The sequence below is a fragment of the Pelodiscus sinensis genome, chromosome 5, assembly GCF_052426305.1.
Source record: "Pelodiscus sinensis isolate ZL-2025 chromosome 5, ASM5242630v1, whole genome shotgun sequence".
In the NCBI taxonomy this organism is placed as follows: Eukaryota; Metazoa; Chordata; order Testudines; family Trionychidae; genus Pelodiscus; species Pelodiscus sinensis.
Window position 1 is genome coordinate 30,145,439 of NC_143056.1, and position 27,260 is coordinate 30,172,698.

At 46.8% G+C, this 27,260-nt stretch overlaps 1 protein-coding gene across 1 annotated transcript; it reads right to left on the bottom strand.

The window, feature by feature from the left end:
- Positions 1-27,260, bottom strand: CHGA (chromogranin A). Its single transcript, XM_075926682.2, has 8 exons — positions 26,935-27,260; positions 26,125-26,171; positions 16,565-16,658; positions 16,185-16,253; positions 13,027-13,125; positions 10,640-11,152; positions 9,585-10,036; positions 1-552 (listed from the first exon to the last, which is right to left on the bottom strand). The coding sequence occupies exons 1-8, from the start codon at positions 26,978-26,980 to the stop codon at positions 469-471; spliced, it is 1,404 nt and encodes a 467-aa protein (XP_075782797.2). The 5' UTR covers positions 26,981-27,260; the 3' UTR covers positions 1-468.

Below are 27,260 nucleotides of genomic sequence, written 5' to 3' on the forward strand. Positions count from 1 at the left end.
CAAAGGAAGGAACCCATCAGTTTTATTTTTCCTTAGATAAATTTTTATATAGAATATATTACAGAGTTCTCAGCTTTTAATCAAAAGAGAAGTTATTGCAGTTTTATCCAGTGACTCTAACAGTAGAAGTAAGACATTCTAGAAAGCTGTCTTTAAAAAAGAAAACCCCAAACAAACAGAAAATACATGAGTAAGTCACACTGCTTGGGATACAATTATCCAAAGGGTACAAGAGAGAACCAAAGCAGCTACGGGAGCACAAAATCAAGGAAGAAGCCAATGATGAGTTTAACGCTACTGCAAAGAGGGCAAGCCTGTCATTTCCTAGCAATTTTGGCTTCCTCAACAAAATGCTTCTACTCCGTCTTTATTTTTTTGTTTACTTTTTGAATTGGTAACTTAAATGCAGTGTCAAAAGAGGACTTCATTTCTGGCTTTTGCTCATGTTACTCATACGTAGGGGAAACTTCAGCCCCGCCTCAATTCATGGAGCTTGTGGGCGACTTTCTCTAGTTCGGCTTCTATAGCTGCCAGGCTTTCCAATTCTTGGTCCTAAAACATCAGAAATAAAAATGAGAGGTAATTACAGAGCGTAACACCAGCCCTTAAGCCTCCCTCTTTGCATGGACCAGCTAAAGAGTTTATGGTATTTATCTGGGCCTTGTAAGCAAGGCAGGGGTAGCCACTGGCTTATCTATGGAAAACGCACTGGAAGGCAAGAGTTGAGGGTTCTTTTCTGAGATCATATATTAGGCCACTGGCTGAATTTGGTCAAGTCAGATCACCCCTTTGTGTGTCTGTTTAGACTATGAGCCTGTCAGGGTAGAGATGATCTCATTCTAGGTGGGGCCTGACTTAGCATGTTAGAGCCTGATGCTTGCTCAGAAGAGGCACAGAAGAACATTTTTGGGGGAAGGGGGCATCTCCTCGTTCCACTCCTGGACTCAACTCTGCTCCCAAAGCCCTGCTCCCAGCCGTGGCTGGTGGTTCTGTGCCCAGGGTCCTGGTTGTCGGCCCTGCTTCTGGGGCTTTGCTTCTAGTCATGGCTGCTGGTCCTGGGCATCAGCTGCTGGCCTCAGTCCCTGCCTAAGACTCCATTTCCACCCCTGTTCCCAGGTATGGTCCCAGCACCCTTTCCCCTATCTACATCTCCCACCTAGATCTTTTGGTCCAGGCTCCAAGGAGGCATAGGCAGGAGTAACAGGTGTGTGAGATGATTATGTTTGGGGATCACTGCTCCAGATGCTACTGTAATATAAATATCAATGTGTGTCTGGGGGACTTTTTTTGGTGGTGTGGACATCTAGTGGACCTCTTCCCAAGCCCTTTAGCTGCATTTTACATCAACTATTTTTGGCTGTAGCTTCAGACAAGTAGGAATCTTCCTCTTCATTTCCTTTTTTATGGTTACAAAGTGTTTCTATGATGAATGTGGTGTGTCATACTCCTTGCACCTACATCAGTGCTGTGGGAGCATTTCCATGCTCTCAGATCTAAGAAAAGGACGATGTTTCGTAGGAGTTCTGAGGCATCCATCTGAGGCACCGAAGCAATCAGAAGCTGCTGCTTCGGGGATTTTAATCTCTTTAAGACTGAGCGGGGTGGTTCAATGACGCTATAAACAAGCTGGATATTTTTAATATTCATGTTTCTCTTCTGAAACAACCCCAGTCTAGAAGTAGGTGTAGAATCATCTGGGTTTATTTTTGGATAATCATTCAGGGCCCTTACGTGATGCTTGATATTTTCAAAGTAGGCACTGTGCATGAATCAGATGTCACAATACCTCTGCGAGTTAGGTAAGCAGCACCCCTACTTTGAAAGACAGAAGCTGAGATTCAAGGGGGCCTGGCCCCTCACTGAAATCAAAGGATATGAATACCTGTGTGATGTAAGCCAGGGGCAGAGAGCTGTGCTCCTTCAGCACATATCAAGAAAATATGAATCCAGGGAAATTGATGCAAACAGATAACCTTATTCTCAGCACACATCCCAGTAAACTCTGCAGACCTTGCCCTGTGGAAATTGTGTTCCACCCTATTGTGGGCAAATAGTATTTGGCCCCTTACATGTTCAAATTAGTTATTTCTGGGTTCCTTAGTGGCTCTGGGTTCAATTCTTTGCTCTACTGCACCTTTCCTTAGGAAGCATTGGACTGCTAAGTTGCAGGCATAAATCTTATCTACCCCACCCTTCCGTTCACCCTTATTTGCTACTGATTTAATGCTTCTCCTTATAGTGGCATGTACTTACAATAATCTAGATATATTTAAAAAAATGTTCCTCTTGGACCATTGAAGAGTGACATCACGTCACCAGTGACAACAAGCGCTCTCAGCAAAGTGAGGAAGCATGGGACAAGAGAAGGGGGCCTGTTTAACTGAGAGTCAAGTGGAAGAAGAAGGAAATGACCTAACCTACAGCAAAGAGAGAAGCCCTGTGCAGGAGGCTCCAGGACTCTTTATAGGACCTTTCACCTTTAATCACAGACTGCTTTCTCTGTCCCCTCTTTCCTTTACCAGTTTTCCTGCAGCTCCGGTTCATTCTCCCTGAATCCCCCCACTCTCCCCTCCAGTTCCTGCCTTCTCAACAACCCTGCGCCCTTTCAGCTCAGGGTGCACACCTCTCCCTGCAGCAGAGTGGGTGGGCGTGGCGGTAGCGGCACTTCCTGGCTGCCCTAGTAGGACCCCGCATTGCAGCTTTTGGGGTGGGGGTGAGCAGCACAGGGGCCTGGTCCACTGCAGCAGCTGTAGCACCACCTTTCCAGCACTTCCTATGGTGGTGCCACAGCCTGGTTCCTTCTCATCTGAGATGGCGGAAAACATCTGGCCCCTGCAGCGGTGTGCAAATCTCCCTTCCCCACTGCACCTAGCGAATGCTGTGGGGGCACAGCTCTGTGCGGGTTTGCCCTAGCTGAGCCTCAGGGCCCCTTCAGTTCCCTCGGGAAGGCCTTGCCCTCGGGGGGTGCCTTATCTGCACTTCTGTCCACAAAACCCTGTCCCCTTCCTGCTGTGGCCCCGGCTCCCTGTTCCCTCTCCCCTGCCCCAGGCTCCTAGCGGGGCCCTGCTCGCAGCGCTGCATCCCGGCCTTGCGGAGAAGGGGAACATGCACTGGACCATCCCCTGCCCTGTTGGCCAGGCCTGGCAGGGGCCATGGGAACTGTCAGAGGGAAGGTGCTAGCAGGGGCAGCTAGAGAACACGTAGATCCCAGCATGTCTAGGTCTAGCTGGTTATCGTAACAGCATGGGACAGGCAGCCCTGCAGGGCTTACGTGCTGCCCCCTCATAGGCACGCTGCCAGGTCTGTGCCACATGCGCTTCCTGTAGCCTGCAGCATCAGCCTGGCTCAGTTTTTCTGCTCTGGGGAAAAGGGATTAGCTTGGCACATTCCCTCCCCGCTGTGGGCTGGGACAGATCTGGTTCCCAGGCAAAGGCGGTCCCAGTTTGTCCAAAACGTGCTCTACAGGGGAGGAAGGACACAAGTGAAGCGAAGTGAAAAATAACAGACATCCATCCAGAAATAACCTGGCCACTGGAGCACTGTGCAAAGCTCCCCGCCTTCATGCCCAGAGAGAGGCAAGTGGGGGCTGCTGCAGAGAGTATGGGGAGGGGCTAAGGACTGAGGGCATGTAGTGGGGGTGGGACCAGGGCCAGGCACTGGCAGGGTGGGTGCGGTGGTGAGTGTAGCAGAGACTGAGCAGGCATGGGGTGGGGCTGGCCAGGTGCAGCAAGTGGGGGCCACTGTAGGGCCCAGGCACAGGAAGGAACCGGGGTTGGAGCAATTCGGGGGCACTGCAGGGGCTGAGCATGGGGAGGGGCAGAGAGCAGGGGGCTCGTCAGGGGCTGAATGGGCTGGGCACAGAGAGAAGATGTCAGGGTGCAGCAGGCCAGGTGTTCTGCAGGGACTGAGGTGGGTGTGGGAGGAAAAGATGGTTCAACAGGCAGGGGGTGCTGCATGGGCTGAGGCAGGCCCAGAGAGGGGCTGGCAGGGTGCAGCAGGTGGGGGGGGGGTAGTGGATGGGCTGGGGCGGGCCTGGCAGGGTGTCGTGGGGGGGAGGGGTCTGTACAGGCTGGACACAGGGAGAGGTTGTCGGGGCACAGTGGGTGGGGGGGTGCTGTAGGGGGCAGGCTTTGCTGCAGGGGCCAGGTTGGTTTTTGGATGGATTTTTTGGTGTGTGTTTTTTTTGTTTTGTTGTTTTAAGTTGATTATTTTCTTTTAATTGATAAATGTAGGGAGTTGGGGGGGCTTTTTTGAGGGGCAGGGTTAATTTGTTTTCTCTCTCTATATATTTTTAAAAGTTCAGCCGGCCGGGCAACACAATAATGTCATTAGTGTCAACAGGCTCTCTCAGCAAAGCAAAAGTGGGGAGTTGGCGAGCATAGCAAGCAGGGGTACAGGCCCCTAGTTATTAATAAGAATAATTATAATTAATAAACCTCAGCCTATCATTAACTGACTTTTCGAGTCCCGAAACAAACACTTGCACTTATTTTTTTTTTAAAAGAAACAACCAACCTGCATTACACTATAAATGGGCTTTCATTTCTATACCGCACAAAAACATAAATAGCATCTTATGAAACAGCAATCTGTCTCCCACTATTTATTTGCTAAGATACCTATGTTTGCACAAGCAGGGCACTTTGCTATGCCTAGTTGTGCATTTATGACCTGTGTAAAAAGAGATCACAGGGAAGACATCACAGTGTCTGAGAAGGTTTATGGGGGTGGAGCAGGAGTGTAGAAGATTTGGGTTATATGTGGTAGGGGTGCAGGAGTGGGGCAGAGATTTGGGGGGAGGGAGGGGTTGGAGTGCCAGAGGCAGGCTCTGGCTGGGAGACCTTACCTGGGTGGCTCCTGGCCACCAGCCCAGAGGCTCCTCTGCCAGGGTCCCTGCCTTCCATGCTCCTGTACATGCTCAGAGCAGCTGGGGGAGGGGAGCATGTTTGCTGCTGTGAACTTAATGCTGTGAGGCCGGAGGATGAGGGAGAAGGAACCTTCACATGCTGCCGGTCCTGAAAACAGGCAGGTGCTATTGGCCTGAAACTGGCCAATGAGAGCTACTGAGGATGGCGACAGAGTGAGAAGCCTCCTGCCCTCTCCCCTAGGCTTTCAGACTTCAGGGATGCGCACGTGGCCCTGAAGCCGGCTTTCCTGAGGGCCGAGCAGGGACGGGTCGGGGTAGGGCAGGCTGAGATCCGGCTGAGGCTCTTGCAGGCCAGATCCAGTGGCTTGACGGGCTGCATCCAGTCCACCAACCATTGTTTGCCCAGCCTTGGTCTTGCACGTGAGAGCAAGCACCATGTGGTATATGCTGTGTCAGGCTAATGCTCCAGTTTTGGTTGGGGGGGAGGAGGGGCTTCGTGCTTATATTCCTGGTACAGCAGCAGCAGGCAAAGAGCTGGTCAACCCTCTGCTATTTAAAAATTCAGGGTACTCCTCATTCTTCTTCTCTGCTTTAGGTAAACAGCAGTGGCTCCACCTGGGAGCTGTTGAGTAACCACCGTTTTTGTTACTGAATTCAAATCCACTTCACTCCATATAAAAGCACCATATCTTGCCTAAGCCAAAAGGGCAAGTGCCAGTCTTAGTGCGCCCAGGCTCACCTGCGGCCCTGGGCAAGGCCAGCACCACACGGTGCCTGCCCAACACCCAGTGGGTGCTACTGCTGCTATTTTGACACAAGCTGCATTCCTGTGCCTGGGCAGCAAGTCTTTCAGGGCCAGAGATGTAACACACTGCCAGACCCCCTTGCCATAAGACACCTCCCCTACAGCTTCCTGGGGGGTGCCACCTGGGTGACCCAGGAGCAGGCAATTGTGCAGCAAGGCGTGAGGTTGGGGGGTCAGTGATGATGTTGTCACCTTAGCGCCAAGGCCATTGCCCCTGGCTGCGGCTGGGGATGGCTATAGAGCATATCACTCCCAGCTATTGTGGGGCCAGAGGAAGCAGCACTGCAGATGCCCAGTGTCATCCCTAGGATATGGGCCACATGGCAGGCCTCTCCCACAATGGGTGGGGCGGGGTGAGGGGGGGGCACTCACCCTAATGTCCCTCCTTAGCCAAGGGTATCGCCCCATGCACGGGGGGAGGGCACACGCTTTCCCCAACAAGGAGGCGGAAGACCTGGGGATGGCCAGGAAGGGTAATCACCCACTTCTGCACCTCCCCTGCCATGTATCATCTCCTCACGCCACCCCACCTCGGCATCCACCCTCCCACTGCCTGGGAGGGCACATCCCCCCCCCCCCCCCCGAGGCTTGGGGCTGAGGGAGGCAGGTGCTGCAATCCTAGTTTGGGAGAGACCCTTTTCATGTGGCCAAAGTGTGTGTGTGTGTAGTTGGGGCCGGGGGGGGGGGGGCGGGTCATTGCAGGACGAGTCTCAGGGATGGAGGGGGCAGTGGAGGTGAATTTCAGGGTCCCTATGTAACACCAACAAGTAGAACTGAACCGCCTTCCTCTGCAGCTTAGTACATGAGCCTCTACCACATGAGCTAAAAGCCAGCTGGCTCGCAGCTCAGGCACTAGACCACACGCATGCTTTCTCTCTGTAACGCGTGCTCTAAATGCCACAACATGGGACAGTGAACCACAACCATGGTTACACTTACAGGGTGTGGGTCGGTCAGTTCTGCCCCTACCAGCCCAGCCATGGGTGTGTTTCTTCAGGAACGGGGTCCCCAAGGGGAGGGAGGGAGAGAGAGAGAGAGTGAAGGGGATCTGTCAGCTCTGCCCCAGGACACGGGAGAGGGTGTGTGTAGGTGTATGGAGTTGTAACAAGGCCGTCCTCAGGGAGGGTGGGTGCATGTGTGAGAGCGAAAAATGACTGCAGGGGGAATCTCAGTCCCTTCCCCAAGTGGGGGTGTGCAAAAGGGGCTCACAATTCTTCTCAGGGCAGGCTGACGGTTCTCCAAGGGGGGAGGGGGGGGGGGATAATGTGTGTGAAGAGGTTTCACAGGAGTGCAGGAGCTGACAGGTTCCCAAGAGGGTGGGGCTGGGGCATACAATGGGACTGTAGACAGGGCGGGGGACAAGATCTAGGGAGGTTTCCCAAGCAGGGTCTGGGGAAGGCAGGATGGGTGGATAGAATTGCCAGGGCCCTGGGCAAGGTGGAAGGGCAGCTTCACACTCCTGGAAGACGGGGTGGGGGTGGGGTGGAGGCTAGCCATTTAAAGGGTTCTTGTCCCTGGCTGCTGCTGCTACCACAATGGCAGCTGGGAACCCAAGGTGCCTTTGAATTACAGGCCCCAGGGTTACTGTCCCCTTTGTCCCCCCCTGTAGGTGGGCCTGGGGGGGTCATCTCTGGGAGTGTGGTCTGATCAGTCCATTCCTCTTCGAAGGCATGGGGTGGACTGCAGGGGTCTGTCAGTCCCTCGCCAGGGTTGGGGTGTAGGATTGCTGACCCTTCCCCCTCAGTGGGATCCAGTGAGGGTCTTGGGGAGGTCGGTTGGTCCCTCCCTGTGCAGGGGAACAGGATCTGGGAGCGGGGGTCCCCTGTGGGATACCTCTGGGGGTAGGTGGGGATCTGTAAATCCTGAAGTCAGACCTGTCTCTGCTACTGATAGTATTAAGCTCCTTGCTCCCCTCCTCCAGCAGAGAAGTCAAACTACACCCAGGCCACTTCCTCATGTATCTGAAAAGGGCATAGTCAGGATAGCACCTCCCTTTTTGAGCTAAAGTTACTGGCTTCCCTTCCCTCATCTTCTGGCCTACTGGTGGAAGTTGTTACTGCTTCCTTGTCAATTCTCACAAGAGCCATCTAGTCTTACCCCAGCACCACCTTCTCAATGTGGCAATTTCAAAATGAACATCCCTCATTCTAAGCCAACCAACTTACAAAAAGAGAAATGCCACTGCTAGTCCCAGCACAATGAGCCCGGCTAACTGGGGGGAAGCGGGTTGGTAGCTTCTGAGACTGGTTCAAGGACAGTTACAGACTGAGTTCTCTGCAATTTCCTGGGAGGACAAAGGCATTGCTCCTGATTCTGTGTGCAAAGCCGGTGCTCAGAGTGACCAGCTTGCCAAGACAATGTATAATTGATGCCAGATTCCTATAAACTCACAGAGCTAGCGAAAACCCATCTCCCGCTGTGATGCTTTCCCTCTGGCTTCCTGGGCAGCTCAGGCTTCTCAAGACATTGGTCACTTGAAGAGATTTTTACATAAAGTTTCTTGCCAACTTTCTGGTCTCAGAACGTTATTAACAATTAATATCTGTGTGGTTTATAACATGCTTCAGGACCACTATGAACATGAGCTAGGAGCGGAATAGGGGCTGGGGAAACACCATCTTTGAAACGTCAGGTACTAGGCTATTGCTGGAGCCAGGATGCCTTAAGATCCTATGGGCTGATCCAACACAACTATGGAGTTTGCTGTCCTCTAATTCCAAGGGTGAGCTAAGGGTTGGGAGGAAGGAAGAGAAAGAAAAGGGTCTATAAAATCTTTTTTCTTCCCTTCTTGGTTCCTCCCTGGCATTTGGGTGGGGGATTTCCTGTGCTGGGGTGTTGCCAATCTCTACCACCTTTCCACACTGGCTGCTACTGGACTAATGGCACAATGAGTGGATTGCGGTAGATAAGCAAGACATGATGACTTGAAAGCTGATCAAAAAACAGCTCCTATCCTGTAGTGGGACAGTGGGGCTGCGTCTAGACTGGCAAGTTTTTCCGCAAAAGCAGCTGCTTTTGCGGAAAAACTTGCCAGCTGTCTACAGTGGCTGCTTGAATTTCCGCAAGAACACTGAAAATCTCATGTAAAATTGTCAGTGTTCTTGCGGAAATGCTATGCTGCTCCTGTTCGGGCAAAAGCCCTCTTGCTCAAATGCTTTTGCGCAAGAGGGCCAGTGTAGCCAACGCGGTATTGTTTTGCGTACAAAAGCCCCGATGGAGAAAATGGCGATCGGGGCTTTCTTGCGCAAAACCGCGTCTAGATTGGCACGGACACTTTTCCGCAAAAAGTGCTTTTGTGCAAAAGCATCCGTGCCAATCTAGACGCTCTTTTCCGCAAATGCTTTTAACGGAAAAACTTTTCCATTAAAAGCATTTGCGGAAAATCATGCCAATCTAGACATAGCCTGGGGGTGCTAGAAGGCCAGCACAGGCTTCCCAATGCTGGAGAGGAGCCCAGAGCATTGGGGGACAGATCCAGGCATGCCAGGAATCGCATCCAGCCCCCAAGCCTTAGATTCCCCACTGCTGACACAAGCTTACCCCTGCAAATGCTTTTTGCCATCCCATGTTTGGGATGCAACCTTTAAAAAAGTCTGTGATGGTAAATTCCATATCTGCACTCTCTGTCCTTGATTCAAAATCCGGTGAAGTCAGTGGAAGTATTTTCATTGCCTTGAATGGGCTTTGGATCGGTCCCTATGGAGGAAGGGACTGCTACTGGCTTACTGGCACTAATTTGTACTGTTGTGCATACCAGGCCAACACAGTTATCTACTCTAACAGTGGTCATAATAAAGAGTGCCAGATATTTAAAAAACAGTGGCACCTTCCTCAACCTCCCAAGTGCATTTCTGATACCCTGCAAATGACTGGATGGGTAGGGATTTAAAAACAAACAAACAAAAAACCAACCTCTGTTCTTCTGTTGGCACTTCCTTCTTCATCCTTCTTTTCTTCAGGCATGGCAGCCAGCGGAAACCCTGCTTCGCTGCTGTCCTCCTTTGTATGATGCTTCCATGATCTTCTCATATCCTCGTCTGGGTTACGGAAGTCATACTTATGGGACCTGGAGGATATTTTCATGGACCTATCTGGGTCTTCGCCACTGTCATTTTCCTCTGTGCGCTTCTTGGATGTCAGCTGTTTGGCCAGCTCATCCATTTTGTTCCATCTTTTGGAGTCTTCCCATTCTCTTAAGGGCTCTTCCTCCACTTCCCCGCTTTTGATGTCCCTTAGGTGGAAGGAGTCCTCCACCTGCATTGCTTCATCCTCTGATCCATGCCGCCCTCCTTTAACTCCAAGGGATTTCTCTTCCTCTTCAGAGCTCTTCAGACCTTGGCCAAAGCCCAAAGCATCTTTGTTATCTGAAGCGTTTATTGAACATAATGACAATGAAATAGGGTTTAGATTACATTGACCCAGTCTTTGCACCAACCTTATTTCTTACTCTATGTGAACCAACAGACATGATGAAGAAACATATTCATGGATTTTAAGGTCAGAAGAGACCATAATGAATGTCAAGTCTGACCTCTCCTATACAACACATCACATGAAAATAAGCTTTACGTGCAGGAGGAGAGGACGCATACGCGCTACAATATTGATGGCAAAGAGACTAGATCTGGGTGTAGTCATCAAGAACCTTTTAAAAAGCCTGAGCAACTGCACTAAATGACGTAAAAGCTCATTGAAAACTTACCAGACACGTTATAAGACTCAGAGTGAAGTAACCGATGGGTAATTTAAAGGCTATTTCAGTGTGTAAGGATGCAGAGAGTGTCCTAGTGGGATTTATGTATAACAGCTGATGGGAGTTATGCCTCTAACACACTGAGGTGCATTTGGAAATCCCACTAGCTGCCTAGTTGCACTTTTAGATCTCTTCACACCTTTGTGAGACTGGCCTGGAGTTCTCCCTTTATCAAAGAGCATAAACTGAAAAAGGCATCACACAGGATACATACCACTTTCCCGGGGAGTCCCCTCAGTCTCATCCCCAGCTGAGCCAAGTATCCTATCTGCTTCTGTAGGCTGCTCATCTTCCAGCGTGCTTCTCCTGGCATCCTCTTCCTCAGCATGCTCATGTAGGTTCTCCTCTTCCACTTCTTGGCTCTCGTCCTGGCCCACTTTGGAAATCTGCTTCTTCTCTGCCAGAAGTTCCTGACTTCTGCTGGGTTCTTCAGGCTGCTTCTCTCCAGCCTCTTGGAGTTTGTGCTCAGAAGGCTCATCCTCTTGGAGGCTGTCATTGATGGGGTTGTTTAAAGTGTCTTCCCTTGTCGAGTCTTCAGCCTCACTGACCTCGTTGCCCTCAGATTCCTCTCCATTCTCCTTGATGTCTTCAGGGCCAGCTTCACGCGGCCTCGACTCTTTTTCTTCATCCTTTGACTCCTCCCTCTCATAGTTCTGCTGGCTCCTCTCTGCCTCCAGCTCAGCAAACGAGACTGTTGGCTCCTCTGTAGCAATTTCCCTTGATTTATCTGCAGTGTCAATATGGCAAAAATAGAACCTCTCTTTAGACATCTATTTCACAACTGAGGAAGCTTTGTACTGATCTATGTATGGGCTCAACACACACACACACACACACACACACACACACACAAAATCACTAATTAAACCTATGTTTCACTTTAAGCACATCCTGTACACAATGCATTTATGTTGAACTTTAACCACATAAGTAGATCCATTGATGACAGTACTGAATTATGGGTGGAATTAAAGATAAACACATGCTTAAGCCCACCCCCACTTTTCAGTACAATAGATTTCAGTGAGCCTACTTACATGTTTAAAGTTATAAGCCCTTAATATAGAACCTATATTACTACTTAGTCTCAGATGATAAACTATCAGTGCATTTGAGATTAAATAGAAAATGTCTTAGAATTATAATCATGCTTTACATTTATATAGAAATTCACATGCTCAAAATCCTATGCAAAGACTGGCTAATTCATTCTCACAACAACCCTAAGAGAAAGGGAAGTATTCTTCCCACATTATCCAAACGTGATGAGTGGGTCTAGGCCAAGACCACTCAGCTAGTCAGGAGCAGCTCCTGTTGGCCAAATGGGTTTTACTTATTTATTATTGTTCAGAGGAAAAGAAAGAGGAAGCAGCAAGAGAGGCGAGAAAAACAGAAAAGAGGTAAATGGGCACAAAGAGACTAACTGTGGAAGGAGAAAGGGAAGTAGAAAATGGAATGAAGTGATGCTAAAAAAAAAGCTTTAGGTGAGTAAATGTAATAAAGCTCCTACATTACAGCACATTTTCCTGGCAGAAAAGCGGCCCTGAAATGGTTGGCTCCTGTTCCAGCAGGTGAGAGGGTCAGAGCCAAGACTCTTCAGACTGCACTCCGCCTGGTGCTGGAAGAACACACATGCTAGCTGTTCAATTTCTTCAAATTGGTTTAAATGAAAGATTGCTGGCTGGATACTGCTCCCACTCTGTTCAGGAAAAGCAGGAGCAAGCCTTGAAGATGAGGGTCTTCCTGTCCCCTCAGTTATGTTGGAGATATTAGACTTTGCAACAATCTAACCAACTGAGATGGTCATTTAACATAGACAAGTGACAGCCATGGGCACTCCGCTGCTGGATGCAATACCTCAGAGTATTGTACCATATAGAATAACAAAGTGTGGTAAATAAAAATAGCTCTTCCGGAAATCCTACTTGCTAAATGAGATGGTGACAGAATTTTACTTCAGAATCCATTCTGTATGGAACTATATGTGCAGAAAACTAATCCCACACAGGCACTATCTACTTCTGATAGGGGAAAAAGAAGGCACTAGGCCAGAATGAATTACCTAAAAATCTCCTTTTACTTACAACCCCAGTTAACCAATAGGATTGGATTGGCAGAAAATCCTAACAACTGAGTTTGGTCTGTTTTAGGACCCAACATTTTTTGTGCATCCGAAACTCCCATTGATTTCAAGGGGGATGTGTGACCTGGCTTTTAATGTTGTAGGTGCTCAGATACTGTTCTGATTGGTGTAACATGAAAACTTAGCCAGTTAAATAAGCTAATAAGATAGGCCCCATCCTCTTTAATATCCCATCACATTTTTCAGTGTAGGACTCACCTGTTACTCATTCTAATACTGAAAATGGCAGAAGGGAAGCAAATTAGTATCGGTTAGAATTTAGAATATTTCCAGTAATTATGGCTCAGAAATAAAAAGTCATTAACTAATTCCAAAGCAAGCCCAAGGCCACTATTCTATTTCAGTGACAACAAAAAAAGGGCTAAAATGTGAAGCAGATTTATGCATCGAGGCTGTTGGAAAGAACATCCCTGTTTACTGTACTACATGGATTTCCTGGGGATTAGGCTGACACTAACCTCTTTGCATGGTCTTGTCATTCTGGCTTTCAAGGACTTCTGAAAGTTCATCTTCAAAGCCACTGTTTTTCTTCTGCTGCCAGGTTCTTTCATTGGCCCCTATGTCAAATGAGGAGGGGTTAAAAAGCAAAATTTCTTACTATATTTTAAAGAATTATGTTAGAAAAACTATTTCAGTACATTTTTAAATACTAAATTCTGACAATAAGAAGCTGGAATGAGAAAAAAATATTCAATAGGAGCTACACGAACAAAATGTATAAACAATGCTTTAGCAAAATACATCATGCAAGCCAGCTCATCTGGAGGCAGATAATCCCTACACAAAGAGATTTAATGAGCAAGAGAAACTTGGAAAACAATAATCCTGAAGGAGACGGGGTAAAAATGGACAGAAAAGCAGATGTTGAGTTGCAGTGAGACCTCAGTCTAGCAAAGCACTTAGATATGTGCTTATTTTAAGCAGCTGAATAGCCCCACAAATGCTTTGCTCTTCTCCTTCCATGAATTACCCATTTCCACCATTATACAAGAGTCCCAGTACCTGTGCACCTGTTCCCTTCTCAGAGCTTGCCATCCCCACTGTGAAACACAGTGCACCTCTCTCAAGCACACGCCTCTCTCCTTTTATGTATCAGCTACCATCAGGAGCTCCATATGCCAGATGCCCCCAGTGAGAAAACAGGGAGTCCCTTCAGGGTGTTTTACAACTTATACACAGCAAGGAGCTTTTTCCACAATGATACCAATCCATACACACAAGGAGAACAAATAGGGTTGCCGGGTGTCTGGTTTTTCACCCGGACAATCTGGAAATCACGTCTTCTCTCCAATTAAAATAAAAAAACAAAAACAAAAAATACCGGTCATTTTTTTCACTCAAGTTTGATCTCTGTTTTTTTTTTTTTTTTGGCTCAACCAATTCTCCCCCCTCCCCCCACCTGCCGTGTTAGGGATTTTTTGTGAAGGTATCTGGCAAGTTCAAGAACAAAGGGTGGGAAAGGAAGTCTTATGGCCCTCATTTTACAGACCGGGATGTGAGGCTCAGAGGCGCAATGTGACTTGTCCAATGGAGAAAGAATGGCCAGGATATCTGAGGCAGATCCAGGAACTGATCCCAGAATTCCTGAGGCCTAGCCAGTGCCTGATTCACAAATCTGCTCTTCTATAATAAGTTTTTTCCTGAACAAACAACCTTCCAGACCTGGCGTCTCCAATCCCAACTTAGCCCCTGCCGTCAAATCTTTGTAAAGGGAAACAAACCAGCTTTTTCAGACCAATCCTTCTCCAACTCTATAGGCAAAATAATTTGAGGTATGGGCTCTTCCAGACCAATTTACTTCAGTCCCAGCCAGATGAAAGAAAGAGGGAGGAGAGAGTGCTCCATGGCCAGTGCTTCAGAGCCCAGTAGTGGAGGGAGGAGGGAGCATGTGATGGAATTATGATGGGGGGGGAGGGGAAAGAAAGGAAGTGCCTTATCTAGCTTAACCTGCATTACTCTAAACATGGTCCAATTTTGTGAGAGTGCCCCCTCTGCACACTTGACATATTGCTTTTAAGCTGCTTTGGGGCTCTCATGGGGCTGGTTTGTGTTTGAATGTCACTGAGGATCTTTAATGAGCCAGATACTTCTTCTAATTTCTTGACCTTCCACTCTTCTTTTTGCTTGTTCTCTCTCTGTCTATTGACTTCCTGGTTTCTCTTCTCTGATGTTAGTTCATGTTATTCCTTGTCATCCAAAACTACATCTTACCAGGACTGAGTGAAACACTGGCAGTGAAATTCCAGAGCCTCAGCACTGAGCAGCCTGAATGAATGAATACAATATTTAGATGCTGCTTCTGTTCCTGCATTGTTGACTCAGCTCAGAGCCAAATGGGAATCAGTCCTTGTATCTACTATCAGGAGCAGGAAGCGACTTGCATCCATGCAAGTAATGAGCTGAGAAGGGGGGGGGGGGGGGAAATAGTCAATAAGTCAGTTTCCAAAAAGCTTTAGGGATTTATTTACCTTGGGGTGTTTTTGTCAGAAAATTATTGCTACACATGCCTACTGCTTCTGGCTACAATCATTTCACAGAACTTGAATCCAGGGGAATTCTGTTTGGACACAAAAGACTTTTGTTGGGACTAATTTTACTAATGTCTAACTGTCACTGCAAATGGTGGGAATGAATCTGCATTCTTCACACACTGATATCAATGGGAGATGTGCCTGCCTGGGGACTCCAGGTCCACTTTTGGAATGAATGAAATTCACCCATAGTGCAGAGGCTTTCACACCTCTATGCACATGACTTCAGTTCTTCCTTGTGGCTGCACAGGAGGACGGAGGCAGTGTGACAGCCAGTCCGGGAGTCTGGGTGGGTGGGAGAGGCCTGCTCTGCACTACTCATCAGAGCATGTGTGTTCAAGGTCAGATTACCCAGGCTCTGGCTCTCTGGGGTTGAGCCCAGGTGCAGAGGACAGTGATGGGGGTGGTTTGGGGAAGAGGCCACAAAATCCATGGGCTGCAACATTCCATGCATCTGGTGCAGAGGAAATGAAGCTCCACAGAGGGAACAGCATTGCAAGCCCACAGCATGGCCCCCAGTTGGGGCTCACGGATTTCATCACTCTTGCTTGCACACCAGCAGTAGACTACCCAAGTGCTTTGGGGTCTCTGCAGATGAGCCTCAGTTCTTCCTAGAATACTGTTAAGAACTAATATTCAGTGCTCAGAATTACTGAAACCTACAGCATTTGACAGTGGAAAGGCTGCTATGGGCTCTGGATCTTATGTTTCGTGACCAGCAGACATTGGTCAAAGTTCAATTGTATTTCCAACGGTAAAGGTTTTTTGAATAAGCCACAGTGTTTCCCTCAGATATCTGCTATCCATAAAAGGCTTGGCTCTCTTTGATAAGTCATATGGTAGTGAAATGAATGTAAACATGAAGTAACATAATTAGCTTCAGTGGAGTTAATCTGCATGTACACAGGGCAGAGCTTCACCCTCTGACTTTATAATCTTATTTGCAGCCAGAAAAGTTTTCAGTTTTATAAAGGTACCTGTGTGGCCTTTATGTGACTCAGAAATAATAAACTTGAATTAAAAAAATGTCCGAGGCTATAATTCATTAACACCTTCCTCCCTATTTAACTGTAGCAGAACTGTACCTTGAACTGCAAGTTCTTGAAGCTCCTTCAATAAATTTTGGTGACGAAGGATTGAAATGATCCTTTCATCTGCAACAGAAGGTTCTTGTTAGAGATTTCCTACAGCAAAGCAAACATTCCATTCACATCCTCCTTTAGCTCGTCAATTTATTTATTAAATTTGCTCTTAATTCTGCAGTTCCATCCAGATCAATTCAATTAAAAAATTCTAAGTTTTTAATTTCATGCAAGAGACACTGAACTTCAGTACAATTAAAGCTATGGCTGCAGCAGAAGAGCTTTGGTGCCAAAAATTAAAGCCTCTGAACTAGCAAATAGATTTTTCATAGCTAACAGAAACTCAATATTTCATGAGATCATGGAAAAGGGTCTCTCTGTACCTCCTCTCAGAGTTTCTAGGCATTCCTGGCTGATTGGCAGAGGGCTTGGCTTTGACAGAGTATCAGAAATAACCTCTACAATGCACTTCATCACCTAGAAAGATACAAACATACAGATTAAAATCTCTCTAATCTTGGCTTTATTTATTACCCATGATAAATTAAAGAGATCATAGGGCAAATCCTACAAACATTTACATTAGTTCCATAATATGTAGACAGGGAGTTTCTGTTCTCCCTGTCTCAGAATACAATGGCGGCAATCAATGGAATGTAAAAGATGTGAAATAAAAATATATATACACACACACACACACACACACACACACACACACAGTAGGTTCTTTTGAACACAACATGTGAATAAACTGTGTAACTCATTCCCTCAGGACATCATTGAGGCCAATAATTAGCAGTATTTTAAAAGGGATATATATTAATAAAGAATAGCCGAAGTTATAATTAATAGTAACAAATTTAGAAAGGACTATTAAAGTTTGTACTCCAGAGCTTAAGCCAATTATTAACTATGAGAGTCCATGATGAGACCTGTGTGGGGAAAAGCTTGCTCCCAATTGCCTGCTGTGCAGGTCTTACATGTTCCTATGAAGCATCCGGTGTTGGCCACTGTTAGAGACAGGATACTGGACTAAGACTCCGAGCTCCTATCATAATACCTATACTACTAGTAATAGATGCCTTGGGTCTGATCCAATCTGGCCATTCTTATGATTCAGTATTTCTATGTTCCCATGTACATCAACGTAAATGAGAAGAGAATTTGTGTGTCACTGAGTTGCTGAACAGAAATGAGACAATGGACTTGACTCTCCTCTCACGCAGAAGTAACTGTGTTGGTGTCTTTGGAATTGCAGCTGATTAATTTTGATGTGAGAGGAGAATCAAGGCTGAATATTTCAAAATACAAGTACAATAAACGTGCTATGTGCCTGTGAGTTCGTTGCAGATGCCAGACCCAACATCTGGATACACAGTAATGTGTTTGTGTTTGAATTAAGTGATTGGGAAAGTGAGGATAATAACATTGCTTGACTCCAGCAGTGTTTATGCTAGTGCACAGACCTATCCTACAGTCCTTACTCATGAATATTTCCGTTTCTTTTAGAGACGAAAGTAAGCCAGTGTGCCCCAGTGTGGTGCTCTGGCAAGAAGCCAGCTGGCTGGGGCACTTGACTGCAGTGGGAGTAGCGCTCCCAGACTAGCTTCTGACTTCCTGCAGGCTACTGCACTCAGCAGCAAGCAGCCAGGAAGGCGAAAGGGGCTGAATGGGGGCACCCCCCCCCAGGAATGCCCCAGGCCTCAGGCTCCCCTCCCCTCCCCACCATTTCAGGGGAAAGTGGGGGCTGCAGCTACACATACCAGGTACCTGTTGCTTTTCCTGCTTCCTCTGTCAAGGGAGCGACTGTGTTCTTCCTCTACACCTCCCCTGGGCAGCCAGGAACAAGAAGAATGCAGCACACTCTGCACTTCCCCTCATTCCCAATCAGTGGAAGCAGGAAAAGCCACAGGGAACCGGTATATGCAGCTGCAGCATCCCTTAAAATAGCACCCTTGCCCTACCACCCCCGTACTCACCACTACACACCCCCAACCCCCTGCCTTGAATCCTGCACTCCCATATTCCTCCTACTCTGAGCCCCACCCCCCAGCCCTCTATCCTAACTCCCCAATGGCAATTGAGCCCTGAGCACACACTGCCCTGCCCCCTCATACATCCCAACTATTACTTCTGAACCCCCACATCCCCAGCCACCTGCTTTAATTCCTGCACCCCTACCACATCCCAACCTTCTTCCCTGAGCCCCTTATACACTTCAACCCTAAGTCCTACACCCCCATGCTTCAACCCACTTACCCTAGATCTTGCACCTTCCCACACCCACAACTCTCTACCCTGAGCCCCCCACACTTCATCCAACAATTAAATTTCTCTTGTATTCTAATTCCCACCTGCCCTAACCCCAGGCAGGCAGGCTGTGATAGAACTGTACCTGTAAGGAGTTTAAGTTACTTTCACCCCTGCTTTTCCTTTAATTTCCCAGATATACATTGGAAGACACTCTAAGAATATTAAAAGGAGTAGCACATTAAATTGCAAACCCAATAGCAAGGATTTTTAATGAAACTGTAAACTCAGGGATCATACCCTATGACTGGAAAATAGCTATTATTGTACCTATTAAGATGGAGAAAAACGTGATCTGGAAAATTACAGGCCCATTAATTTGACCTCAATTGTATGCCATAACTTGGAACAAATTTTGAAAGAGAAAGTAGAAGTACATGATAATTGAGATAAAATGCTTCATGGCTTTACAAAAGTTAGATTGTGCAAGAGCAACCTGATGTCTTCTTTGGCTATGTCTACACTGCGGAGCTACACTGCGGAGCTATTTCAGGATACTTCCAGTATACTGAAATAGCTATTCCGCATCTTTTGAGCAAACCCGTTATTTCAAAATACAACAGGCTCGCTATTCCAACATCCCTGTAAACCTCATTCCATGAAAAGTAAGGGATGTTTTGGAATAGTGCTCTAGTTCGAAATTTAGTGCTGTGTAGACAGCACCAAATTTAAAATAAGCTATTTCAAAATTAACTTGAAATAAGCTACGCAACTTGCGTAGCTTATTTCGAGCTATGGGTGCAGTGTAGATTAAGCCTTGGAGAAGATAACTGAATTAACAGACAAGGGAAATGCAGCAGATCTGATCTCCCTGGATTTCAGTAAGGCATTGATACAGTCCCACATGAGAAATTATTAGTTAAATTGGACAGATGGGGATTAATATGAGAAGTAAATGGTAAGGAACTAGTTAAAGGGGAGACTATGACAGCTCATATTGAAAAATGAATTATGAGGCTGGAGAGAGGTTACTAGTGGAATTCCTCAGGGATCAGTTCTGGGACCTATCTTGTTTTATGTGTTTATGAATGACCTTGGCACAAAAAGTGAGAAATGTGCCAATAGAATGTGCCGATGACACAAAATTGGGCAGTATAGTGAAAACAGAAGAGCACTGGAATATTATTCAAAAAGATCTGGAAGACTGAAAAATTGAATAATAGAAATGGGATGAAATTTCAGAGTGGAAGGTGTATGTGTTTAGAGATGAACATTACATTTTACTATAAGCTTCTGATGTATCAGTTGGAAGTGACAGAGGAGGAGAATGACCTGCCAATGTGATAAAAAGGCTGATGCAGCACTAGGATGCATCAGGCAAGATATTTCCAGTAGAGACAGGGAAATGTTATTGCCACTGTTGAAACCTCGTCTGGAATACTCTGTGCAGTTCTGATCTCCCACGTTTTAAGAAAGATTAATTCAAACTGGAGCAGTGCAGAGGAGGGGCTACTAGGATGATCAGCAGAATGGAAAAACCTAACTTATGAGTGGAGACCAAAGAAATGTGATTTGTTTCATCTGATCAAATGAAGGTTAAGGGGAAATATGATATGATGAGATTGCTTGCAGTGGCATGTGGCCTATTTGCAACTGCTAATAGCCAATATCCCCAAAGGGCATAGAGGGGATGCTAGATCAGGGAGGGCAAAATACAGCCCGTGGGCCAGATCTGGCCTGCTAAACATTTGGATCTGGGCTACCACAGTCCAGCGGGACCCTCAAGCGGGCTCTGGCTGCCATGGCCCCACATACTGCCCAAAGCCTCTAGCTGCTAGGCCAGCAAGTGTCTCTGTGCCCTGTGTGCCCCTTGGAGGGATGGGAGTGGCGCCAGCATGCAGAGACCCCCAGTACAATCCTTGCAACTCCAATTGGTCAGAAATCAGCCAAGGAGAGCCGCAAGGGCAGTGCTTGCTGGTGCATGCAGCACCCAGAAACCTGCTGCCCCCTCATCCCAAGGGGCATGAACCATGCAGAGACACAGAGGCCCCAGCAGCTGGATGCTTTCAGCAGCATGTGGGGCCATGGCAGCCAGGAAGCCTGCCTGAGGCTCCCGCTGTGCTGCTGGCCAGGAACCAGCTACCATAAGTGTCTGCTGGCCACAGCTTGTACCTGGAATCCCACCTCCTCTAGCTCCCTTACCTCCTGCCAGACGTCACATCCCCTACTGCACCCAAACTTTGCACCTCCTCCTACACTCCTGCCTAGGTCTTTACTCCCTTTTGCAAACAACCTCCCTCCCTGAACTTGCATCCCCTTCTACATCCCTTCCCCAGGTCAGAATCTTCTACTGAACCCAAACTCTTTCCCTGACCCTCCTCCTGCAGCCCTGCCCTAGGACAGAACCCCCTCCTGAATCCAAACTCCCTCCAAGAACCCCCCCCCCCCATCTCCTACCCAGAGCTCCCTCCTGTGGTCAAACTCCGGCCCTACATCTCCTTCATTAACAGAAGTGGCCCCTGACCACTTACCAAATTAGTGGAGTGCCCCCTCTATCAAAAATTATTGCCCACCTCTATACTGGATAGAGAATGTTATGAGTTACTACAGAGAACTCTAGAATAAACAGTAAATTCTTTGTAATTTGATGTATTTAAACCATGATTTAAGGACTTCAGTAACTCAACCAGAGGCTATGGATCTATTATAAGAGGTGGTGGGTAAGGTTCTGTCACCTGCAATATGCAGGAGGTCACATTAGATCTAAGGTTTTCAAAATTTTTGAATGGCCTCAAAGAGCTGCCATCAGCTCTTGCTGGTGGCCACTCTGACAATTTGTCCTAAAATATTTAACTTTAGGAAGAACAAAAAAATTGCACATGTCCATGTCTAATGCATGGTAATTTATGTACGATTTTTTGCAGACTCAGTAATAAATTATGTATAATTGTCTCTTTTTTTCCTGGTACCTAAATAGAATAGAAACACTAAGTAAGACAAGAATATGCAAAGCACCTTATTTGTGTTGTTTCTTTGGGGTTTTTGGTTGCTTTTTAAAAAGACTTGCTAGCGAGTAAGTTAGCGGCTGTGAAAATATTGTTAATATTTTTCACAGCCTCACAGCTAGCTACTAAGTCTGCTGTGAAAAGCGATATTAACGAACATCCAAACGTACAAATATCACTTTTCACAGCAGATTTCTTCAGCGCCAGCCAGCCCAGGGACAAATTAAGCCCTGGATGGTGAGCTGAAGGAAGTAGCAGGGGCTGGGGCAATAGGGGAGTGACCCCAGGGACCAGGGGCACTGCTAGGGCTGAATTCAAAGCCCTGCGGCTGGATACCAGGTCCCAACCTGGAAGCCTCCGGTCAGATCCTGAGGCCTGCCATGCACAGCTGAAGCCTAGGTCTGGAGAAGCCAGCTGAGTCTGGGGAGATGGAGGAGTGGTGTTAATGAGCCTGGAGCCAAAGCCTGCAATCACACAGCCAGAAGCCAGAGAGGCAAGAGAGTATGAAGGGGAGAGTGAGATCCTGGGGTTGGAACCTACCTCTGCTTGGCTGGGGGATGGAGCCCAGGGACAGAGCCTGGGGCCCAAAGACTGAGCATGAAGCTCTATAGCTAGAGCCCAAAGCCCTGTGGCTGGAGCCTGCCACCCCAGGGATGAAGCCTGAATCACCACCCTTGAGAAAGTGGGGAATTCGCTGGAGCAGCAGGCACCTGCTGCCTGTGTTTCCAAAGAAGGGCAGGCCCCTAACCCCTGCTGACAGCCTCAATAGAAGGTCTGCTGCTTTGTCCCTGTCCTCCTGCAAAGTTCACCCAGGAGGTTGTAGCTGCAAGAAAAGTTCCTGGTGGCTGCTTTTGAGAAACACTGGATGAGATGGTCAAGAATGATCCCTTTGGCTGTAAAGTCTGTGAGTCTCTACATCGGTTTAATTTAATAAAGCAGCTTGTAAGGCATATTGGGATGAGACCTGCCAGTTGAAGAAAAGGCTATAACAGGGCCTCAAATCAAAGAGAATAAAATTAATTCTTGAGAAAAATGTCTGATAATGTTCTAAATGACTGCTCATCTCTTTATGGCCTGAACTTCTCTCTTCTTTTCAATTTCAGCTGTCTGGCCTTCTAAGAGCCATAATCTCTTAAACTGTATGGTTCACAGGAGATTCAGAACCCAGTGGCTGCACAGAAAATTAACACTAGTCAGCAATTTCTGGGTACCAACAATGTTGCTTATTCAAGCAATCAGATGTATTCATTTGTCGGATAAAAATAGTTGGAACTGTTTGCAATTTGTAAGTAGCTAATTTCTTTAAACTATTTGATTTTTGCAGATTAAAGGGATTTCAGAAAGAGATAAGAAAATGAAACATCTTCTTGGAAATACTTTCACTGTTTGAAGATATTGCTTGGCAGACTAGAAACATTACCAGAAACAGAACATAATGGAATTAAAAGGACTTTAGTGCTTCTTTTGGTATCACTCTCCTTTATATTAAGCAGATATTATTAATTAATTATTTTTAGGTGTTCTAATCAATTAATTGTAGGTGTTCTAAAACACAAAATATATCCATTAAACTGGATAAAGAGGTCATTTCTGATATCCTCTCTCATACTGAACAGCACTATAGATCCTATAGAAAAAATGGGAATGGCTCTATAGAAAACAATGGGATCTGTGGAGTAAAGTGTTTCTCACCATAAGTAAAAATATCAGCTTCTGACCCAAAGAAATGCTATAAATATTTCATGGTTATACATTATAATTTTCAACAATAGCCAACAGTTATATTTTATATTCCATAGTAACTTAACATGCTTTACATGTTGATTTGCACCCTCACATTTTTTATACTTATACACACGCACTGAGATTCACTTCACTCATTATGGAAATCCAGCCACCTCTGGGTGGAACTTGGCAGGTATCAGTGATTGTTATGCCTGAGTAAGGTCTGTAGCTTCACGCTCTAATACTGCACAGTAACACTATACTAACACCTAGGTCAGGAGGGGAATAGGAACACCATCTCCAACTGAAAGTAATTCAGGCAGACAAAATATAATTATAATTATTCAGACTGGAGTTTCTGGATATATTCTAAGTAAGATCATGAAATTAAACTATGAAAAAGGTCCCATCCTGCTATATCTGCTCAGAAGAAAATCCCATTGAATGGTTCAGGCCTTTACAAAAGTAATCTGGAACAAAAGATGAAATATTTTTAGCAACAATAAATCCTTTTATTTGGGTCATGGAACTGATGAAGGACCAGGAAAATTTCAAATGTTTTAAGAAGTTATGGTCAGATTATCAGTGGAAGTAATTTTGCATTAAGAAAACATGCCTAACTATGGCACTACCTCTTTGAAACAAGATTCAGTGCTCAACCTCCCATTTACCACATTTGCACGTATGGAAATGTTATTCCATCTCTCTGTGGCCACACCAAGAACTGGGAACACAGGACAACATGGCAGTAGACTCCTACACGAATGCTTTGTGCTGAAACCTCCGTTTCTTGCACCATGGGCAGATTAATGAGATTTCCATTTACTTGTTTAAACTTGAGGAGCTGAATGTTCAGATTAAATTAAAATGTTGAATGTTTCGTAAACACTCGTCAGTGTTGTGAGCAAAACACAAGAAGTCATTCTTCTACTCTACTCCGCACTGATTAGGCCTCAGTTGGAGTACTGTGTTCAGTTCTGGGTACCACATTTCAAGAAAGATATGGAGAAACTGGAAAAGGTTCAGAGAAGAGCAACAAAAACGATTAAAGGGCAAGAAAACATGAGCTATGAGGGAAAGCTGAAGGAATTGGGCTTGTTTAGTTTGGAAAAGAGAAGACAGAGGGGACATGATAGCAGTTTTCAGATATCTAAAAGGGTGTCACAGGGAAGAGGGGGGGAAATTGTTCTCCTTGGCCTCTGATGATAGGACAAGAAAATGGGCTTAAACTGCAGCAAGGGTGGTTTAGGTTGAACATTAGGAAAAACTTCCTAACTATCAAGGTGGTGAAACATTGGAATAAGTTGCCTAGAGAGGGTGTGGATACATCCTAATGTTAACAGAACCCCAATGAAATCATCAGGCACTAGATCAGGTTCCATTACAGGAATTGGGATCATGAATATTGGGGATTAATTCAGCCTTGGCATAACCTCAGACTTCCACACAGTTACATTTACTTACACAAAGGCTGGATTTAGCACTTTAATCTTAAACTACAGGAAAATGGGCACTACACACAGATGGTGCCTTTAACTTTGGGGAAGCCATCACAAAGTGGACTCAGAAAATCACCAGTTACAGTAGAGGGGAAATTATGGTTTTAATAGGCTTCCTCAGAAGGTGACCCCTACTATAGTCTGTACAGAGGAGAAAACATTTCTGCTCCTTACCGAACCATGTAACCTTTTACAATTAAAGTCATTTGAGCCAGCAAGAAAGATGTGGACAATAGCAAATGACTTGCTGCATTCATGAGCTATAGCTTAGCTCACAGCACTGCAGGTAAGGCCAGGAGTTCTAAACAAAGCAGCAGCAAGAGCTCTCCAGGTTCCAGTCTGTCAGACAAAGGAGGAGGAGTTTTTTATTGTTGACTTACAGTGTAAGTCAGTGATGATGAATGATGGAGTACAGGGGAGCTAGCATAGAGATTGATGGGAGCTTTTTTCCCCACTGTAAGGAAAAAGGAAAGAGCATTTTATAGCTTATCATTGATAGAAGATGTTGATGAATGAAGACATTCAACAGGGAGGGGATAGGAACTGGCATTTCTGCTCTTTTAGCAATTATCAGCACAGTGTAATTAGCTAGTTTGAGAGATAAGTTAATTTGAAAAGGTTCACACTAGAAAGAATAATGTTAGCGAATTTTTGACTGCGCCCCTCCTAAAGGTAGATAGGTAGGTTTATGTGCATAAAGAGGTAGTTACACATGTGTAAGTATACAAAATATGTATGTACATAGATGCACACACATATGTACCTCTATTATGCATGTATACATATATGAGATGAATGCATACATATGGGTGTGCATATAGAAATATTAGCTAAACAAATCAACATATCAGAAGAAAGATGAATGGCCAGAAAAAGTGACCCCTCTATTTGTAAAACATGGATGTATGCACCTGCACAAAGTCTTTGTGGTTTCAAAAACACTTGCTTTCTATTTTCTCTGTGTCTTGTTTACCGGTACTTCATTAAATTACTTTTCTGGGAACTTATTTATTTAGTTTAGCCCTAATATAACAGTCTCCATGTGGTCCAACAATAGTACCCTGAAGCCCTTTAAGAGAAGGAAGATAAAAATGAATTACTGTGGGTTTTTTTGAAGCAAACACAGTGTAACCAGAAAGCTAGTTACTTGATCATTCAAGCTCTCCTGTGTCTGCTGTTGAACCCATCAGGGGATTGACAAATCAAAGAAAACCCCAAACCAACAAAAGAAAGCCAGTTTGACTTATGCATAAAATATAAATCCAGAAAGAGGAGCAGATAATGCAGCTGGAAAATCTTTGTCCTAGTGAGAAATGCATTGTACTTTCCTATTGACATTTCAAGTATTATTTCCAATAATGCTTCTAGACAGATTAAAGAGAGCCAGGTCCCTCCGGTTTCTTCCATTTACAGGAAGATAATCATCAGCTTTCCTATTTTTGACAACACAGTCTCAGAGCTTACCTGCGAATCTCCTTTATTCATTTCATTTGTTACCGGGAGGGCAATGACTGTAAAAATCAACAGAAGGAAAGGATACCTGGTTAGCCTACATGTTCTGGAACATCTGCAGCAGCTGGGGCAGGGATCGGGAAACGCAGGCAGAGCGACCCAGCTGTGCCAAATGTGATAGTAGGGAGATGGGAACTTGGGCTTAATTTTCGACCACATACCACAACCGATTATTAACTAAGGGCTTCACCAATCAGCGGGGATCGGACAGACTCTAAAAATAGGGCTTGGGTTGGCTTGCACGGGCTCCCGAAGCGAAGCAGGCAAAGATCAGCAGCTCCATGTGGATGGGCAGGATCCTTCCAGCGCCTTTCACCGCAAGCAAGGCGTTCCCGAAGGCCGCCCGTGTGGCTGTGCGAGCAGGGGGTGCGTGGCTGCAGACAGCTATCGCAGCTCGCTGCGGGGAAAGGGCCACTCGCAGATCAGTGGAGGGGGAGCAGGTGGCTGGAGCAGGCGGGGATGACCTTGCCGGTGTGCTCAGCGCACTGGAGATGTAACCAGGGCACTGCCATTCCCCACCCACACAGGGGCTTGCAGCAGCAGCCCTCCCCCCGCAAAGAACCCCCCTGGATGCCTGCGCCCAAGCGCGGCGGGGGGAAGCGCGGACTAGAAGCACCTTGCCCAGTTCCGCCTTTGCGGCTGCCCCAGCGGCGAGGCGCTGTCCTTGGTGCTGAAAGGACGGTCACTGCGGGGCAGCATCCTGGGGCGAGCTCCCTCTGCTCGGGGCCAGCTCAGTCCCGAGCCCCGGGCGCCCCCACTTACCCTGCACCGCCAGAAGCAGGACGGCGAAGCCTCCTGGGCAGCCCATGGCGCTGGCAGCCGGAGCGAGGGCCGGCCGGGTGCGGCAGGGCACGGCGCGCTCCTCGCTGCCGGCGGGCTTGGGGCGAGCCGGTAAGCAGGGGTCGCTGCTCGGGAAGGGCGAGCTCGGAGCCGGGGCGGGAGCGGCGCTGGCGGGATGAGCGTGCGTACTGCTCGGCCTCGCTCCCCCGGGCACCCAGGCTCCCCAGTGCCTTTGCCGAGCTCCCGACAGGGCACTGCAGCACCAGCCCCCTCCTTTATATACCCCAGCCGGGAACGGCGCCAGGCCA